General features: G+C 36.4%; 1 protein-coding gene across 1 annotated transcript in view; it reads left to right on the top strand.

Moving 5' to 3' along the window:
• Nucleotides 1-218: 218 nt before the first annotated feature.
• CDH7 (cadherin 7) overlaps nucleotides 219-16,148 on the top strand; it is a 105,391-nt gene continuing 89,461 nt past the window's right edge. Inside the window, exon 1 of the mRNA XM_026496451.4 lies at nucleotides 219-594. Coding sequence (XP_026352236.1) covers nucleotides 385-594 — 210 coding nt within the window. The 5' untranslated portion in view covers nucleotides 219-384. The remainder of the gene's footprint in view (nucleotides 595-16,148) is intronic.

The following is a 16,148-nucleotide window of genomic DNA, read 5'->3' as shown; positions in this document are numbered from 1 at the left end:
ATCAGCAGTATTTATGTGATTTATAAATGTGGCAACAGTTAGTGTAAAGGTATAAGTTTATAATTAATAATTTAATGATTATGCAAATAATGATATCTTGGGAAAATCAATAGTAAGTTAGTAAATGAAAGTTGAAAGTTATGATGTGTTTTGGTTTCTGACACTAGCTCTTCTTTTTGTTCTGCTAGGCACCTATTACACCATTCTTTGGCGAAGGTTATTCAGCAGTGGTGACCCCTTGCAATCGAACACTCTACAAATTATTATCTCTGGACTTGCAGCTGACACCCTGCCGGAGGCAAGAGCTACTAAGCCAACTGGAACTGTGCCTTTTCTCTTGTCAAGGTTTTTTTCTTACACAGGAAAAAGAAAGAAAAAAAAAAGATGAAGTTGGGCAAAGTGGAGTTCTGCCATTTTCTGCAGCTAATAGCGCTTTTCCTGTGTTTCTCTGGGATGAGTCAAGCAGAGCTCTCCAGGTCCGGCTCAAAGCCCTATTTCCAATCAGGGAGGTCCCGGACCAAGCGCAGCTGGGTGTGGAATCAGTTCTTTGTGCTGGAGGAATACATGGGTTCAGACCCACTCTATGTAGGAAAGGTAGGGCATTTGGCCTTTCAAAGTCACAAATGGTTATTGTGAATGTCTGTGGTTGGATGGAGAACTGCTATTTTTGCTTTGGGGATGGAAACCATAAACTATGACTCCTGTGCAATAGTTGATGAAGTTTTCGGCATTAGCCGCTCTGAAATTATAGTCCAGGTTGTTATCCATACACTGAAGCCATACCTTAGGGAGTGATGTTTATTTCTAGAAACAGAGGAGGAGTCTACAGATGCCTGGTTTACCATGATTGTGGCACACTAGTAAAATGTTTATTTCCAAAATTAGAACAAGAATGTTCACTAGTCAATGAAGAGTAGTGGGTGCTTATAGGCGGTTGGGTTTTTAGCCGCTTTTTTTTGGGGGGGGAGTACTCTATAATGATGCACATACTAACTTTATGCTTATATATCCTTTTCTGATACTTGCCATTTAAAGACTACAAAGTGAAGTTATTGAGCCTGTTGTCCCTCAGTGAGGAGCAGTTCTAACCCACTTTTCTTAGTGGTGGTCTTGTTTTGATGGATCTATTGTTTTGTTTTGTTAGATTTTCCTTTTGGTTAAAAATGAATGGGAACAGAAGACAGTTTCTAATTGATATCAGACGAAAAGTCGCCAGTTTGTGGTGCGTGTTTGGGGGCCAAGTGGTAGCCAAATTGGGAGTCTTTTTTTCTGCAGTTTCTTTCTGACTGAATATTTAGGCAGAGGATTTCCATTCAAGTGCTTTCTGAACTGAAGGGCCCTTCGAGAGAGCATGGTCCTCTCTTCCTCCTATCATGTTCCCAGTCTCTAATTACTGCAGGTTTGCTGATGTAAAGATTTCCTAAACTTCCGAGTTTGATGCCAAGTACTGGTAAAGAGTTTCTAAGTAGCACCTGCCGGCAAGATATCCGTACGTCTGCATTTCTGCTCCTTACTTGGCCGGGGTTACGCGTCTCTTTCTGATAAAATGAAGGACCCCAAACTGACGTGAACTTTCCACTTTGAATGACTGAGGAAGAATCTTTGCTATTTATTCCACAGGTCATTGTTTCATTTGAACACATCTTAAGAGTGAAAAATCTGGTTTTTGTCGATGGGTATCTACATAAGTCAAAGTAATCTTTATTATTATATTCCTTTGATGCGTCTATATTTTACAAATACCGACTGATACTGTATTGTAAAGTAAGAGGACCTGAACAAGTTAGGAGTTTCTAGGTATGTGGATTAGGACTTTTTTGTGGCGCGGTGGTAGCATTTTTCTGCCCTAAGAAAGGATATGTAAGTACACGAGGGGTTTTGTTCATCTATTTCTTAGAGCCATCGTACCCTTATCAATAGTGCCGTGACATAGACTGTGCATTGACTGCAGCTCTCTTTCAATCTCTCTCATTCATTTTCTTGTCAACAAAGTGAGAGCGATAATCATTATGCCGTGTTATTGACCAGGAAGCTGGCCCTTAATTTCATTCATTTTTAATGCATATTTAACAGATTCATCAAACTTTTTTCAGTAGATAGGTATATAATATTCAACGAATTCATGAAGAGTCAGTAGTTATTAGGTGAAATCACACTTTTATGGGAATGTAAATTTTTCTAAAGGCAACTGAAATATTCCCGTTAATTTAGTTTTAAGTAGAGTTGCCCGGATGAGGTTGACATTTTGAAATAAACATAATTTAAAATTTTAAAAACACCCTTGTTTTAAATTTTAAAATTTTCACATCTTAATTGAGAACGCTTATATCGAAATAATCCCTGGAAGGCCATTTAGAATTACAAAAATGCATACCCCTAGGTGACTTAAATTCCAAATGCATATAAAGCTACTGAGAAATGCTATTGTTATTTTTCTAAGAGAAATGGTGTGGTTTCTTGATTAGTAAAAGAGATATTCTGTGCTTTCCTTTCAATTAATCAGAGACCATCGCTTAGCGATTTTATGTGACAGGAAACAAGTTTGTGCTTATCTCTTGGCAGGCTGTATATTGGAAGTTCAATACTGTCATTCATAATAAAAGGATGTCCAGGATGGTAAATAGGTTAAAAACAAAACAAAACCAAAAACAAAGCCTTGATTGACAGAAACAGACAAGTCCAGAAAAAGGACAATAAAATAATTTGAGATGGAAAGGGAATTTGTAGACACAGAAAGCTTCAAAGGAGCAATTTACATTTGCTGGGAAGGAGATGGCAGAGAATTTGAATACTTTAGATTGTATATATGAGATGATGAAATGATTCTCCTTAGGTTGGCGGTCTGAATAAATAGTTATAATAATGACTTTGACCTCAGTACATTTTCGATCACTTGGGTTATGTAGAATAAATATATTTTCCTTTTTTTTTTTTTTTTCAATTGAGGGAGGTAATGGCTATGACCAAAAGTTTTCACAAGACCTGGAAAATGAAAAAAAAAAAATTGTAGATGAGGATGTGGGAAAATGGAGAGGCAGACGTTCATGGGAAGAAAAGAAGGAATGCAATCATTACTTTTTACAGGCATGTATTTAAACCTATACTAATTAGATGGTAGGACTCTTAGTTTTCCAGACAAAATCCTGTTACTTGATTTGGAAATATAGTGTCCTTGATAAACTTGATAGCTTAATTTGATCACATAATGGATATTACAGTGTCTGTTAAATGGACTGCAGTTTCATTGTGGACTCTACCACCTCCTACTAGTTGTAGAATTTGGGTTAAATTACGAGATATTGATAAAATTTAGCTTCCTCATCTCTAAAATGGGAACGATGATACCTATAACTGAAGTCTCTCTCTGAGAATAAATGAGATCAAAATATTTGGAACATGCATTCATTTAACCTAGACATTCTGTTTATCTACTTTACTATATATTGTTTATAAAATGACCGCATATGGATGATCTGCTGTGTTTTATGTCCAGTGTTGTATTTGTGATCCTTCAGGTGAAAACAGGAATTATTTTGTGTACTAAGTAGTATTTAAACTTATTGCAGTTATTTAGAATGGTCTGTGTTGGGTGTGCTTGGGCATACAGCGTATTTTTATATTTGTATATGATTAGACTATGGCAATAATATGATTAGGAAGCAGGTGATTCTATCTTGAATTCTAATGTCAGAGAATTTTTTAACTGTAATTTTTAAGACCTTTGAATTTAGAGATCATATTTATGGCTGGCAGGCAACACGATCAGTAATGACTCTGCAGTAAATAAAATATGGTCTTTAGGACATTGAGGATACTGAGGTCAGAAGATGCTGAGACCTTATTATTGTAGCCAATTTACAGGGTTTGTCTAACATAAGAAGTCAAGATCAAAGCAGAACAGTCTGTTGAAGGGGACCAGGAGGTCTTCTAGAACCCTCACCGAGAGACCTTCATGGTATGCACTTCTGGGCTGTGTTAGAATCTGACATTTCTCATTAGCACCCCACCTTATTCTTGTGATACCAACTAATAAACTGCTGAATCTAAATGTATAGACTTTAGGAAATAATCACTAGACTTCACTGTGGCAGAACTTTTTTTTTTTTTATTGAGGCATAATTGACATAGAACATTGTTCTAGTTGTAGGCATACAACATAATGGTTCAATATTTGTGTGTATCGTGAAATGTTCACTACAATAAGGCTAGGCAACATCTGTCACCTTACACTTACATTTTTACAATTTTATTTTTTCTTGCAATGAGAACTTATGATCTCTTCCCTTAGGAATTTTCAGATATGCAGTAGAAGATTATGAACTATAGTCGCCATGCTTAATAGACTTAAAGAGTAATAGTGCACCATTCCCTAAGAGTATTTCTTAATTACCGTCATGCCTGTTTTCTTGTCCTTTCACAGGGAGAATGAGGTGGAAGGTCCTTTCTTTTCCCCCTGTGACTTAATGCCTCCTGAATTGGCTGCTTGAAGTACATAGGAAGTAGCAGTTCTAGCCATCTCATTGCATCACAATGCGCTTTTCTAGATTAGTCTTCTCCTCACTTTTCCTCACTTAATGTTCTCTAACCATCTGACCAAAAAAAAAAAAAAAAAAAAAAAAAAAATTGTCTGCAGAACCACAGGGCCTCTGTTCCAGGTATTAAGTGTTTTTCATCTCTCCTATCATAATGGGCTGCCGGCCGATCCCTGCGCTCTGGGCTGTTACTTTCACTGAAATGTGTGTTTCGTGCCTCTTCCTAGCTTCTCCAGCTGTTAACATCACTCTTGCATTTTCTGCTACTCCACTTTCTTCCCTCCTCATTCAGGGAGAATTTATACCTGTTACTCCAGTCAAAATCAAATGTATAGAAATGCACTGTGGGATTCACTCTGCTTTAAATCTAAGCTTGCTGGGGGGAAAAAAAAAAGCTTGCTGGAAAGTGTTGGTGAGCATTTTCGGTGCATTTAATTACACCTCAGCAATATCTCCTACCAAGAGATTCTCTGTCTCCTGATAACTGAAGCTATGCTCAGTGTTCCAGAAAAGAAAATTTCTTCATTTTTAAAAAAGATTTTATTTATTTATGAGAGATAGAGAAAGAGAGAAGGAACATGAGTGGGGGGAGGGGCAAAAGGAGAGGGAGAAGCATGCTACCCACTGAGCAGGGAGCCCAATACGGGACTTGATCCCAGGACCCTGGGATCACGACCAGAGCCAAAGGCAGATCCTTAACTGACAGAGCCACGCAGGTGCCCCCAGAAATTTTCATCTTGAAAATCGGTTGTGTTTAAAAATTGAATATTGAGTTAAGTTCCTTAACTAGGTAAATTTATATTAAATACACAAAAAGAAAATAATCACAAATATTAATTACTTAGGGAGGAGAATGTTCATCATGGTAACATTTCTATTTTGTAGATTTGGGAGGGGAAAATGCAAAAGTGTCCCCCAAATATGTAGATTACTTAAAGTTGGCTCCAGTCTTAGAAGAAAGCAAATAGTTTGTTTTCCTTCTGTTTATATGGAAAACCCATTTTCATACTATTTTTATAACCAGAGTGAATTAAGAAGACCCTTGTTCTTTTTGTTTCTTTACTGATAGAAATGTGGAACTCTTGAGGCTTCGAAAGGAATTTGCACGTGGATCAGTTCTATGGGATACCAAGAAGTTCAGATTTTTAGAAATACTCCTTTGGCAGTTATTTTTAGTTCTTATAATACTCCAGCGTGACTATAAAGTATTGAGTGCATTTTCTTCACACAAAATCAATAACTCAGAGTCTTTGTTTATTTCCTTTAAACTATGATGGAAATAAAACATGTCAGATTTTGCCGCTAAAATGAAAAAAAACCCTACTATTAATTCAGTTTGCTCATTTTCTCTTCAAAGTTATCTTAGGTTAGAAATGAAGGTTATAATTACCGAAGGCTTTATCAGGTGACTACACAGCTTATGATGGGGAAGAGGGAGCTTACAGGTATCAGCCTAATTACAGTCAAACTAGATAGTCTAGATTAGCCCTAACTTTTCTGATTATGTTGATCAAAGTCATTTAAAAATGCTGTCATCTTTAACATGTGTTTTTGTTTGTACATATTTTACTTGTCATACATCTGGTTGTGGGAAAAGCAAGAATTAAAATAATGTTCCTTGTATAGCATTATGTTTTCACATCGTATGCATGCTCTGTTTTTAAGTGCAAAAGACAAGAGATAACCTAAAATGATGATATCGGGCCTTTCTGTAGTAAGTGCACTGTAATTGTTTGACAAGCTTTATATGCAGGGCTCATTGGTACAGTCACAGAAATTGCAGCAGTCTCTGTAACTCACCAAGATAAATGACAGATGAATAGCAGGACAGTCACCGAGCCTTTGCTGGTTCAAGCGTATATAGATAAGAACCATATTGGAAGAAATTTCATCCTAATCATTTTGCATTGATTATCTGTCATAGTGATTATGATCAGCAGGGAGAAACCGTAGTTTGTAGAAATATGCTTAACGTTATATCCCCCAAATTCTCTTTGGCATGCTTTAAAGCTGTTTTGTGTTCTCTCCCTTTCTTTTCTCTCTCTTTTCTTCTCCAAATACTTATCAAGGACCTATTCTATGATAGGTATTGTGCTAGATAGGAGAGTTTAAGAAACAAACAAACAAAACCCCTTTTTCCTTCATAAAATTTAATCTGTTTGATAAGCCAAGCAGGTAGCCAGATGGCATTGGGAAGTAGTAAATTCTACAGGTTATCTACAGCTGTGGAGGTGGGAAAGACAGAGGAACTCATTCATGGATCCATGAACAAACGCTTGTATGAGGATACCTGTCATACCTCTGTGATTTCATAATCCTTTTATGCAATCTTCAAATCAAAGCAAAAAAAATCACTTTCTTTGACAGTAGAACAGAGTCTTTTAAAACTGTATTGGGGGAAACGTTATGTAGTAGAAATATCAGTAAATAGAAACCCGAGGTTATACTTACAAGTTTCTCATTTTGAGCAATGCTCGAAAGCATAATAAAATTTTATCCTCACCCTGGAAAATGGAGATCAAGGAGGTAAACATTTAAGACATTTTATTTTTAAATAATTTCAGACTTCCAAAAAGTTGCTAAGTACTGTTCCCAAACGCAGCTTCTCCGAATGTTAGTATCGTTACATGATGACACCTGCTACTTAAACCAGGAAATGAACGTTGGTATAATACTATTTATTCATCAACAAATTGTATTCAGCATTTTCCATTTGTTACAATACTTCTTCTGATAGGAGCCTACCCAGGATCACATCTTCCATTTATCTTGTCTCCTTAGTCTTGTCCAGTCTGGGATAGTTCTTCGGTCTTTCATTGTCATTCTTGACCATTTGATAGCGTGTTTTACAATCTGGCTTAGTTTCATGTTTCTTCCTAATGGAGACATTTTAGGTGATGTCGTTTTGCCAAGGATGGCACAGAAGGGATGCTGTGCCCTTCCCGGTGCGTTCTGTCAGGAGATACAGATGTTGATATATTCATTAGCGGTGATATTGACTTTGGTTGCTTGGTTAAGGTGGTGTCTGCTAGATTCTTCTGAAAATACATGTGAATGTTTTGAAATCTTGAAGGAGGTATAAAACTAAGCTGTCACTGTGAATTGGAATAAATACTACAACTCATTTGAAGGCGGGCTTATTGACTGATGGTCCATTGTCCATTTTTAGAGGTGAGGGAGTGGATTCATCTGAAACGTGGTTCAAGTTTAAATCTATAATACCATCAGGTAATGTTCATAATTTTATATAGTAATTGATCTTATTTCTCAAAAGCACATCAATTTAGTATGTTTCAGGGAAATTGATTTTTTTTGAACCAGGCAATAATCTCTACAGTCCAGGATTCCAAGAAGATGTTTACTGGTATAGAGTTACAACAAGAGCTTTTTCCTCCATTGTTTAGAAAATATAATGAACCATTTTACACTGGAAGGTGTGCCAAAAATTCTTAAACCTCATAATTGTACATAAACATTGTTTTAGAAAATAATAGATACTCAGAGTTCACTAATGTAGAGTAGCTCAAGAGAATGCAATCGAATGTCGTACATTTTAATATAGTCACAGGAGAATTGAAATCTAAACAATGAATAGAATTATATTTAATGTTTGAAAAGATTCAGTAATGACAACTTCTCCTAATGATCCCTTTTAGAGGCTATAAAATTTCTGTTTCGTGGTCAATGCTGATTAAATCTTCAGAGTTAGAAAGGAGCCATTCTCCTATTAGAAATGAGGTTATTGATACATTTGGAAGTAAAATAAGTAGAGTAAGGGAACAATCATTAGAGCTGTAATTCAGAAGAGTTAGGAAGCAAATCTGGATGCTTATGTCAATTCTGAGAAGTAAATTTCTGGAAAAATGTTAATAAGGTGTTTTAGGTCTCCAAAAATATTTTGTTTTCTTGCAAAATATCAGATTCCATTGTGTTACTGCTAAGCTCTTCTAACATGGGTTTTGAAACCTTTACCTTTAAAATGGCATGTATTCAAGAAGGAACAAATACATATACATGCTCTCAAATCATCTCATACTACTTACTAAAATTTAACAAGTCTTGAAACTGAATATGGTTAAAATAATAAGCAGTGGTAATAATGCAGAGATTAAATGGTGTTTAGCCAGGACACGGAAATATTAAAAATGAACCGTAGAACCGAAAATTTCAGAATAGGGTGTGCAAAAAAGAACAAACTATTGAGAGTCTGGGAAGAAAGTATTTAGGACTTTCATTCCATTTTTTAAAAACTGTCATCCTTTAAAAATTCTCACCTTTGGTATATGAAATATACAATATACTTAAGGAGTTTTAACTGATAAAAGTACCCTTTCAAACAAGTGGGATGACCAATAGCCCATCCCAGAGGGAGATATAAAAGAGATAAAGGAGTTTTGTAACTAACTGGCCCTACCCTGCAGTGCGGTATTCTATTGAGTTGGTGTGGGCCCATGGAGCATTTGTTAGGTAGGCCTGGAGCAAGATAGGCTCCAAAGTCAGTGGAGCTTACTATTTCAGTATAAGGGAAGGTCTGAACACATCCCAATAAGTGGCATCTGGAGAAAAGGAAATGGCCAGGAAAATACTCATGTTGGACTCAGCCAGCCTTAGGTCTTCTTGGGCCAAAAGCCTGGGAGTTATCTTTAGAGCTGTCACTACACAAGCAAAAGAGCAAACGAGAGAGACATGGAGCCCAAAAGATATGTGTGTGTGTTGGGGTAGGAGTACGGGAACAAGATAGAACCGTGAGGCCATCTACGTTTCTAGCCAAGTTAGAATCCTTGTCTTCTGTAAGATAAATGCAGAAGACGGATTTCTCAGGATGGGGCTGTGTTACCGGAATGGTAATTACAAGAACCAAAATGATAAACATGATTGCAGCAAGTTTTGTGTGTAAACAGTGTGCAATTATCTGATAAGAATGCTTCCCTTAGAATATTTACTTATCTTCTTAGTTAAAATGCTGACATGTTTTAAGGTATTTAACTGAAAACACACAATCAAGATTTGGACAACACATACATAATGCTCAACAGATGTGAGTTTGAAAGATTTGTGATGATCACTGGTGAAATTAGTCAAACCCTACTTAAATTAGATTTTTCTGATTTGTGAGTCATTTAAGGGTCCACATTGGAGCAGCATGTGTGTGGAGAGTAAAAGATTACACATTCTGCACTTGGTTGGAAATGGAGGAGAAATAAAAGTCAGCATTTTCCTTTTCATAACATATTTGAGAAACTCAGTTCTGTATCTCACACCCACTCTATCCTTGACAGAGTTTATATAATTTTCTCCACTGAATCATAACAGAGCTGAATTTAGGCGGCTAATTTTGCTTATTCAGGAGAAGCAGATACTGGTGAGTTATGGCATTGGGATTCAGTGTAATTCTATATAAGAAAAGTGAGGCTATCAACAGTTAAGAATGATTGCTAAGGAAGGAGGTGAGGAATAGCACATGGCTGTAGCACATGCAGAGAGCTTACTTGTCATGCTAGTCCCACATGGAGTCTATAAAGAGATAAAGAACCACATCTAAAATAAAGTAACTCGAATTGTACAGCAGATACCCAACCTTGGAAACGTGCTTTCTATGAAGATAGTATCAAATGATGGGATGATATTATAAAGCTTGACACTGAAATTAGAAATACAAGCTTTATTGCCAAGGATAAGTTATCTTTTTGGTTGATCATTATTAACATTGCAAATAGACTTTTACCTGTGCCATGACAGCTATGTTCAGTGAATTTGGGAGAGCAGTTGTGGAGTGTAATGATCTGAAACAAGACTGTTTTTCCCATCGATTCGTGCATTTGTTGGAAACGTGAGTCCACTTGATGGTGGAAAATATATACAAATGAATGAGGACTCGGGGTTAGGGTCAGAAGGAGGTGTGGTGCATTCTGTATCAGATCCAATTAAGATTTCACAGTGGAATTTATGATGAAAAACATAGGGAATTAATATCCCAATTATTAATCTCTTGTAATACATGTATTTTTTAGTGCTACTCTCTTCACGCTCTCTGTGGTTTCTGACTATGTTTAAGTTTGATTCTTCTGTAAACTCTGGGCACACTGACGAAGTCTAGTTTTTCACAGTGCCTCATTTTTAACTTTCTACCCAGAGCTGAAGGATGTGTGGGAGAAACTGAAGCTTTAAGGAGGAAGGAGTTGAAGCTACTTCAGAGGATAGCTCTTTTTATTATTTTTTCAAGCAATGACCTCTCTTGGAATTTAGCAAAAACAAATTTTGTGCAATTTTGGTTATGAAATATGCATTATCACAAAGATTTTTTTTTGCAAATCACGTTTCCTTAATGATGAAATCTAATCTGTAAATATCAAATATTTTCATCAAAAAGAAAATATATTCTTTTTAAAAAACTTAATATTAGAGCCACCTGAGCTTTAAAGGTCATTCACTATAATCTCTTTCTGAATTGAGAAATTCTTATGCAGTATCTCTGATGGGTGGTCAGGTAGCCCCAGGTCTGTTTTAGTTGGGGGAGAAATGGTGGTGGAAACACACGTTACAGTCATGTGAGCTGGGTTTGAGGACTGGCTCCACCACTTGAGAATGGTGTGACTTTGAGCAAATAACTTATTTTCTCATCCATTCACTTATAAAATAGGAACAACAATACTAACCTCACAAGGTTGACGTAGCATAAAAAGAAAGAATTAATATGAAAGCATGAAGTATGAAAGTGAGAGAATGTATATCCAAAAGTGATTGAGCTTCCTGAGGAAAGAGGTCTTGTCCACTACAAACTTGGTGCCTGGATGAACTGGATTGGCAGCTGTTAAATGCACAGGGAGCTCACAGAATTGGGATGCACTGGAAGTGTGGTGAGAAGAGCTTTAGGACAACAAATAATAGTTTTAGGACAACTCTTATTTTTAGGAACTTGAATTATATTTGGGTATTAAAATATTTGAAGGCAGAGGCACCTGGGCGGCTCAGTCAGTTAAGCATCTGACTCCAGGTTTCAGCTCAGGTCATGATCTCAAGGTTCTGGGACAGAGCCCCGCATCAAGTTCTATACTCACTGGGGATTCTGCTCAAGATTCTCTCTCTTCCTCTGTCCCTCCCCCTACTTGCACCCATTCTCTCTCTGTCTCTCAAATAAATAAATAAATAGGGGCGCCTGGGTGGCGCAGTCGTTAAAGCGTCTGCCTTCGGCTCAGGGCATGATCCTGGCGTGCCGGGATCGAGTCCCACATCGGGCTCCTCCGCTGGGAGCCTGCTTCTTCCTCTCCCACTCCCCCTGCTGTGTTCCCTCTCTCGCTGGCTGTCTCTCTGTCACATAAATAAATAAATAAAATCTTTAAAAAATAAATAAATAAATCTTTAAGAAAATAAAATATTTGAAGGCACGTATTTTGCACCCCCCAATTTTAAATAATGCTTGAAAAGATTAAGTAACATTATCTCAAGCATTTATGACATGATTTCCAGAATTTTCCTCATACTTAGCTCTGCTTGTTTCTTTGTCTCAAAATATGACAATCAGGATTAAACTTGACCAATTTATAACTGATTCAGTCATTTCAAAACAAGAAAAATTGAGATTTTTATTTCCCTCCGGATAAATTCTGCTGTTAACACAAGCCATGACTACATTACTTATTATTGCTAGTATTGTTATTAACATTATTATCATCTCCTGAAGAAAACAATGCAAAAAAATTGAGGTTTGAAACTAAATCTATATAATCGTAAAGTAGTGAATATGCAAAAGGAAGTTGTAATAAAATTGAATGTTAACTGGGAAAGCCAAAATTGCTCTCTCCAAATATTGTTTTCCTCAGAAAAATGTTAAAGGAGAAGGTAACTCTTCTTCCAGAGCACCCTGTGAAAACTTCCTCACAGATGCCCATATTGGCTTTCTCGTACCCTTCCCTTCAGGTGTCTCTGCATTCGTCTTTGGTTTTATAAGTTAAAGCAATCTCTTTCATAAATTCCAGGCAGAGACAGCCTATTGCATCGTTGATGCTCCCCACAGCTGTGGGGCCAGGACTTGGGATTTTTTAAAACAATCTGTAGTCTAAGGAGAAAACAAAGATAAACCTACACAGGATTCATTGCATTGTCATACTTTGTGACCACAGACAGTCCTTTAAATTACCTCTCCTTATTCTTTTACCTATCATGAGGGGATAGATAGAGTCAAAACCTCCAATGGGTGATATCTGTTTAAGTGCTTTGAAATATATACATTATTAAGCTTCGAAGTTATTTCTAATGGGAAGAATACTTGTTATATTTATAAAATATTAGGGTAGGAACAGAATTTGCAACTCATTTTTTTTTTTTTTGATGATTATTGAAAAGTGATACCTTGACACGTACCATTAAAAATGCTTTCAGGATTTGGCTGTTGTTTTAAATATCATACACTCAGGATCAAATCAGATTTAAAATTACATAAGACAACTTTTCAAACCACACGTTTGCAGGTAGGGCAGAGCACACACACGCGCACACAGAGGATTGCTTTATTCTCAAACACTTTCCAAATCCAGAAAGCTAATGACATCTTTGAGAGTTTCCAAGGAGCCAGGAGATTCCAGTATCATTAGGATTCCACTGAGTAACAGTGATGCTTAATAGAACTAGATAAATGAGATCGCTTGTTAATTTCTGCTATTTTTTTTTCAAGACTGTAGCTTAGGTCTGAACTTCATTTTTATTCGGTCTGAAGTTTGGCTCAAACCTATTACTTGGGTTTACCTGTTCTATACCCATTGAGTTCTGATTTCAGAAACTGAATTTGACTAATTCATTTTAGTTCTGAAAATGGAACTATTTTTAAGTATCTCCAGCCTAAGGATTGAGAATTAGTGCTGTTTGCAGAACATTTTTGGAGTAGTAAAATTCTGACACTTTGAGAGAACCTCTTGATATAGTTTGAATATTTGTATAAACAGGTATTTTTTCTCTTTATGTCATTTGATAAATAACGAGAAACCAAATAGTGTACAATTCTAATAGTTTCACCAAAGCACAAGGGGTGGGACAGAGAGTGTTCATATTGGGAAATACTGCCAGCTTTTAGGAATTGCCATTGCAAAGGAGTCTGTTCGGGCAGGCAGGTGTTCTAGAATATAATTAAAGAGGACTTGGAGAAAGAAGGCCAGGAGGTTATTTTTCCCTTTTTTTATAAATTAAAAAAAAAATGAAAGACAAGATATTGAAGTAAATCGTCCAAAGACTATGTGATACAAAGGGAGAAGGGTGTCCTTAAATACAGTTCTACAATATAAAGCTGAGGAAATGCTTCTGTAGCTAAGTATTTTTTTCATGTACAAAAATAATCATGTCTGTTCACTACATCCGAATGAAAGCCATGTGAGGTTTAGGGCAAATTCTATAGAATTTGACCGTGAAAAACCTCAAGGTTTCTAGATAAAATGAATGCTAAACCCGCCCAAGAGCTCATAGGAGGCTTATTGTATGATGTTTGCAGTGAGGCTAGCTTATAGGTGAAAAGAAACACTTCTCAGGCTGGAGAAAATGTATCCATTCAGATGAATAAGTTTGTTTTATCCATCCAAATACAGGCATCTAGATCACTGGAGAGAATAAATATCCTGGCTTCACAAAGTCTTCACTACAGCTTGACCCCATACCTTAGGGTAATTTCTTTTTTCTTTATCCCCTGCCATATATGATGTGAGAATTTGAATAAATCATACCCTGTTCCGAAACGCCACCAGAATATAACAAGTATCAACTTAAAAATAAGTACATAAAGCATGACACGTTAATGTAAAAACAGACGTACACAAGACTATTCAAGTGTCCCTTTTGTTGGGTTTGTAACAGTGTCTGCTTAGAGAAACAATTCTTTACTCATGTTTGTTTTACTTTCGATTATATCTCATTGAAAGGTGTCATCAGCCATTCAGTGATTTTAATCAGTATTTTTCAGGGAGTCAATGACTTTTCCTTTGTATTTACTTTATGCTAATCTACAATAAAATGCTATAGCTAAGTGTTTATCATTTTTATCAAGCACTGGTGCTGGGCTGATTCAATAGCATATTACGTGGAATTAATATAGACCTGCGCAGAGAAAGTTGGTTTAATTTGGTTCCCAGGAATATGTATCATTCTTTGTTTTTTTTTTATTCTATTCAACAGAAATCGTGTGAATGAGAGTGAGCACCTCTTTAAATGTTGTGCCCTCAGTGCCTCGTCCTTAGGAAGGGTCTTGCTGTCAGGGAAACAAAGGGCAGGCTTAGTACTTGCCTAAAACTGAGAGTGAGTTTGTCCTTAAATCGTGTGTCCTTAACTGCCTTACTTGCTTCCCTTTAGGCACAGCCTTTTGGCAGAGAGGCAAATGAGAGGACTTTCCTCTCTGTCTCTAATACTGATTCAGTTGCACTAGTACGGTCCCCCTTTGAGTCCCATGTGGTCCTCACCAATGCTTTTGGAAGTCAGTGGAGCTATAAAGTACAAGCAAAGAACTGCTTAAGATGTGATAGAATTGGAAGAATTGACAGCCTCTTTCAGTGTTCTGGAAGGAACATCTGCCAAGCTTTAATTCTGACTCAGGGCTACACTATTGAAATTTTATCAGAGAATTGACATTGAATCCTCAGATTTGATGGTGGTACTTGGTGCCCTTTACTTAGATTGGCCCTGTTCAACCCTTTGTTTTCTTATATATTTCAGATGTTCTGAATTTTATGGCAATGACAGTTAGTAGATGATAAAAAAAATAATTGAGAAGAGAAACATTGATTTAGGTAAGAAATCAGGTTAATAACATTTAAATTTTTCTCTAAAACAGCCTAATATAATCTGACCATACATACAAATTTTATGTAAATATATGCAAATGTGCATATAACTATTTTTACTGTAAGCATTTTATGTACTCCTTGAATGTGGTTTCTTGGTACAAGTTTAGAGCTATTTCACAGGAGAAAAAATAATTTTGTGTTTACAAGTCAACCTTTCAGACGTTTTAAAAGGCGATGTTTTCACAAAGAAATACAAAATAGAATATGCAATTCAAGCTCTTTTTTACTTTTACCTTTCCCATTGCTTTTCTCTCTTCCCTCTATTCCTCTTTTCCTTACACTTCCTCTACCACACTTTCATATCTGACACTTAAGAGGAGGAGCTACTTTCTTAAATAGGGCAAAGGAACTTTTTTCCTATTCTCTTGGTTGATTTTTATCTGTAGGTAGAAATTGAATTTAAGGATAACAGAAGTTTTAAAGTGGAACAGAATTTTCTGTTGGATGAGCAGTTATGCATGTTCACTTAATTCTTATTATTTATGGTAATTATGTTCTATAAAATTGCCATGAATGCTGAATTAGAAAATACTAAGCCAATGCTCCTGGGGGAAATTTAGGGTTAGCTTCTTGTGAGCCTCTGGTCACATTTTCATCCTGTGATCAATGCATAGCTTTGTTTTATGTGTTTTTGTTTGAAGACATCTAGATAGATCGATGATCCATTAGGATTGAACACCTGGCCAATGGCACTGTAACTCACGCCTTAACAAAGTTTAACTAACACATATTTTTTTCCCTACGGCACCTTAGCCTTCTTGCTAACACTAGATAGCACTTCAACAATACACAGGGC

This window comes from Ursus arctos, unplaced genomic scaffold (assembly GCF_023065955.2).
Source record: "Ursus arctos isolate Adak ecotype North America unplaced genomic scaffold, UrsArc2.0 scaffold_17, whole genome shotgun sequence".
NCBI classification, from domain to species: Eukaryota; Metazoa; Chordata; class Mammalia; order Carnivora; family Ursidae; genus Ursus; species Ursus arctos.
This window is presented reverse-complemented; position numbering and strand designations above follow the sequence as displayed.